Genomic DNA, 4,176 nt, shown 5'->3' with positions numbered 1-4,176 from the left:
AACGACGGCAAGAGACATCTCTATCTTAAATCTTGCAGCCAAGTTTGTAAGCCTCTTCATAATGGAGGCTTGGGGGTTCGCCAGCTTTGGGTAGTAAATGGCACCTTGATTGCTAAACTGGTTTGGAGAATGTTGAAGGATCCTACTAGTGTCTAGGCCAAAATTCTCAAAGCGAGGTACTTTCCCAACAAAACCTTCTAGCAAGCCAAGATGAAAAGAAAGGCTTCTTGGGTATGGTAGGCCATTACCAAAACCAAAAACCTTGTAGAAGAAAATTTTGCTAGCTGGTGGGGGATGGAAGCTCTATCTCCATCAAAGGTGACCTATGAATACCGGGGATTGATCCCAGTGATGTAAACTTACCTAGCAATGTGACCTGGGTAAAAGATCTTATACATGAGCATGGGTGGAATACCCAGCTGGTCCGATTCCTGTTCACTCCCTTAATGGCTAACATGATCCTCAAGACTTGTATCTATATCTCTTCTCCTTTCCCGAAAGATAAGCTTACCTGGACAGACAACCCCTCAAGCAAGATCAGTGCAAAATTTGCATAGAAGATCATCTCGGAGGGGAGACCAACTGCTCCACCTATAGCAAAAACCTTAAAGCTCTTTGGCAGGACATTTGGTAAGTTGACACCATGCCCCCAGTAAAAACCTTTATTTGGTGTAGATGGTTGTGAGCTTTCCAGATGTTCATGGGACATTATGTGACAAGAAAAAGCTCACTGTGGCCCAGCCCAACATAGGCTAACAATTTTGAGGGTGAGAAGGACCTAGTGTCTCAAACCCTAGAGGATAGAGAATGGAACATTATGTGTTGGGTTGATGTGTCGTGGAAAGGTAGTCATGTAGGGGGAGCTGGGATCTTCATTAATGAGTACCCAGGTGAGTTCATTCTAGGCAAAGCAGTCTATCTAGAGTAGTGTGAATGTGTCCTAGTGGGAGAAGCTCTTGCACTACTAGAAGGCCACCACAAGTGGACTACTGCTATTGAGCAGATCCCAACATGTAATCCTCATCACTAATGAAAAGGGAATCCAAGGACTTTTATCTAAACAAAAACAAAGAAACCTTAGAAATTAGAAAGAGAGTTGCCATCGGGCACTATTAGATACTCTTCTAAGATTGTCTTAATTGAAGCAGATGGCAACATTATGATCTTACACTTAGCTGATGGCTCTATAATAAAAAATAATGTAGACACTCTTATAAAAGAATGCTTACCTAGCTGCGACACTGAACTGAGCAAAATTTTGTCCAATTTTGGTCAACTAAAGTAGTATAAAGGGCTAATTTTTCTTTAAATTTTTGTCATTATAGGTACTAATCGGATATGATGCGGTTAATTCACTGGTAACAAAGTGGTTAGGGCTAAAGAAGCCGACCTGTTCACGGTGTTCTGCAACCAGAGGTCTTGCTGAGTTCTCGTCTGACCATACATAATTTAAAACCAGAATTCTTACAAATTTTCGATGAAGGCTCTCGTGTGGATTTACTACCATGGTCTGAGAGAAGTGCTTAGTGGTTCTTCACTTGGAGGCCCTCACCAGAAGGTAAAACTGCTTGCATCTATATATCTCTACATGTACTTGAGTATATGAAAGTTGGAGTTCTATTACTAGTTATCTAAAGTTCCATAAAGAAGATAATCCTCTGAAATGTAAAACCAAAATTTATAGGAATTGAAAGCAAGATATATTACTCCAAATATATATAAGCTAATCCTCTCATAAATCTTATATATATATTATGAATAATCTACACAATCAAAAATTTTATAACTACTAATACAAGTATCTAGTAAGAAAAATTTACGGTACTAATCATACAAATTTCTTTTCTATTTACAATTCATAATTATTTATTATATCATCTAATAACCTTTTCACGATATAAAATAGACTATATTCTTACTAAATATTTTACTTATTTAACTATAATCAATGACTATAATCTACATAAATAATCTATATGGCTAATCCAACTTGCATAATTTGGATGTAACTTGGCAGAGAGGGTACCGTTACTCCAAGTAGACAAAGAAGACAAACAATCCCCAGCTCACAAGCGCATGTGAATTGCAAGCTACAAAAGGAGCCATCTAGGTCCCATGTATACCTAGAACCTTAAAAATTCATCCTAAACTTTCACCTTTCCAGGCTTGAATCCACAATAACACAAGCCTGTGAGGTCCTTGTTGCTTTTATCTTTTCCAAACATCTTACCAACCCTTTACCCTTGATGGCAGGGCACCAATGCTCATTGGCCATTGCCACCAACCCACATTTACATTCACATGGATTCTTTTTTTATTTTTATATTTTTTCCTTTTCCAACCAGTCCCCACTTTAATTTACTGATCCTCAAACTGTGCAAGATGCCAAGCATCCAACTTTTCCATGGTCCATGGCATAAAAAGAATACCTTATAAAAACAAAGCTTATTAGAATATAAGTGGAGATAATTTGTGAAGGAGACAAGGATAGTGGGAATGTTCTGGAAAAGGAATTTCCCCTCATAATTGCACCAGGAAGACAGATTGAAGTAGAAGGAAAACCTAAACTTCCAATCAAACAAATGATACACATGCATGCTCCTTACATTACATATGGAAGAGATAAACATAAAATAAAACAAAGGAGGGAAATTAATTAACCAAACTCTTTCTCTCTCTCTCACACACAATCTCTCAATTGCACAAACCAAAGAAAGAGAAATTGCTACAGCTATTGTACACCACCCGCCTCCTTAACTGACTCAGTTGTTGGGGTTGCTCCTGAAGGACCCAAGAGCCTTAATGGCCGCAGCTCGGAGGATGTACTGGTGGTACGCTGCAGCAGCGAGAGCTCCAACGAAAGGTCCGACCCAGAAGATCCACTGGTCGTCCCAGGCCTTGTCCTGGTTGTAGATAACTGCAGCTCCCAAGCTCCTCGCCGGGTTAATGCCGGTTCCGGTGATAGGAATAGTCGCGAGGTGCACCATGAACACCGCAAACCCAATTGGAAGAGGAGCCAAAACCTACAAACCCAAAATCAACGAGGTTAAAGAAAAAGATTCCCACAAGGAGAATAGTTCACCTGCATGGTGTTAATTTGCTGATACGTACCGGGATGTGGGAGTCACGTGCGCTACGCTTGGGGTCGGTGGCGGAGAAGACGGTGTAGACGAGGACAAAAGTGCCGATGATCTCGGCGCCGAGAGCGGTGCCCTTGGAGTAACCTGGAGCCACCTCGTTCGCCCCGCCGCCATTGGAATTGTACGCGTGCTTCATGATCCCCTTCACGATCCCAACCCCGCAAATGGCTCCCAGGCTTTGGAACACCATGTACAGCACGGCTCGTACCAGCGACACCTTCCGCGCCAGGAAGAGCCCGAACGTCACCGCCGGGTTAATGTGACCGCCTTCAAGTTAAACATTTGCGTAAGAGTCTGGAGGATGTGGGCCTTGTTTTCTATGACAAGAATTAAGGAAAGAGGAACGTGATAATTACCGGAGATGCCGGCGGTGCAGTAGACGAGGATGAAGATCATGCCACCGAAGGCCCAGGCGATGCCGAGGACGCCGACGCCGGCACATTGGTCGGAGGCGGACTGGACCTTGTAGCCGATGACGGTGGCGACAGTGACGTAGAGGAAGAGGAGGGTGGCGATGAACTCGGCGATGAGGGCGCGGTAAAAGGACCAGAGGCGGAGTTCTCCCAGGTCGAAGAGGGGAGCGGGAGGTGGGTCCCTGTAGTCCTTGGCGGGGACGTGCTCCGCTTCTTCGCTTACTTCTTTGGACATGATTGCCGCTTCTCTTTCCCTTGTTCTCTCTCGGGGGTACTGGTAGTACTACTGCACTCTGAGTTTGTGGACTCTCTCTCTCTCTCTACTTTTGAACAATGAAAGGAGGAGGGGTGCAGGGGATTTAATGGATAAAGAGGTGGGCTGCCAAAGGGTGCTTGTCTTTAATTAAAAGAAAAAAAAAGAAATTTGCATATAACACCCTATCTTTAGATAATATTGCGGCACTTCCGTTCTATGCAAATTGCGGCCTATCTAGCTTTTAGGTGAAATTAGGAATATGAACTTTCGATTAGGTTAACTAAACACCGTTAGCGGATGACAAAAAAGGACAAATCGGATAAATATATTTATTGGTATTCTGCCCGAAATTATTTACCGAACTTTA

General features: G+C 42.8%; 1 protein-coding gene across 1 annotated transcript; it reads right to left on the bottom strand.

The window, feature by feature from the left end:
- Positions 1-2,544: 2,544 nt before the first annotated feature.
- LOC140763967 (probable aquaporin PIP2-6) lies at positions 2,545-3,919 on the bottom strand. Its single transcript, XM_073102366.1, has 3 exons — positions 3,497-3,919; positions 3,112-3,407; positions 2,545-3,023 (listed from the first exon to the last, which is right to left on the bottom strand). Exons 1-3 carry the CDS (start codon positions 3,786-3,788, stop codon positions 2,763-2,765), a joined length of 849 nt encoding a protein of 282 aa, XP_072958467.1. The 5' UTR covers positions 3,789-3,919; the 3' UTR covers positions 2,545-2,762.
- Positions 3,920-4,176: the final 257 nt, after the last annotated feature.

Source organism: Typha angustifolia, chromosome 7 (assembly GCF_048772165.1).
Source record: "Typha angustifolia cultivar Huaian chromosome 7, ASM4877216v1, whole genome shotgun sequence".
In the NCBI taxonomy this organism is placed as follows: Eukaryota; Viridiplantae; Streptophyta; class Magnoliopsida; order Poales; family Typhaceae; genus Typha; species Typha angustifolia.
This window is presented reverse-complemented; position numbering and strand designations above follow the sequence as displayed.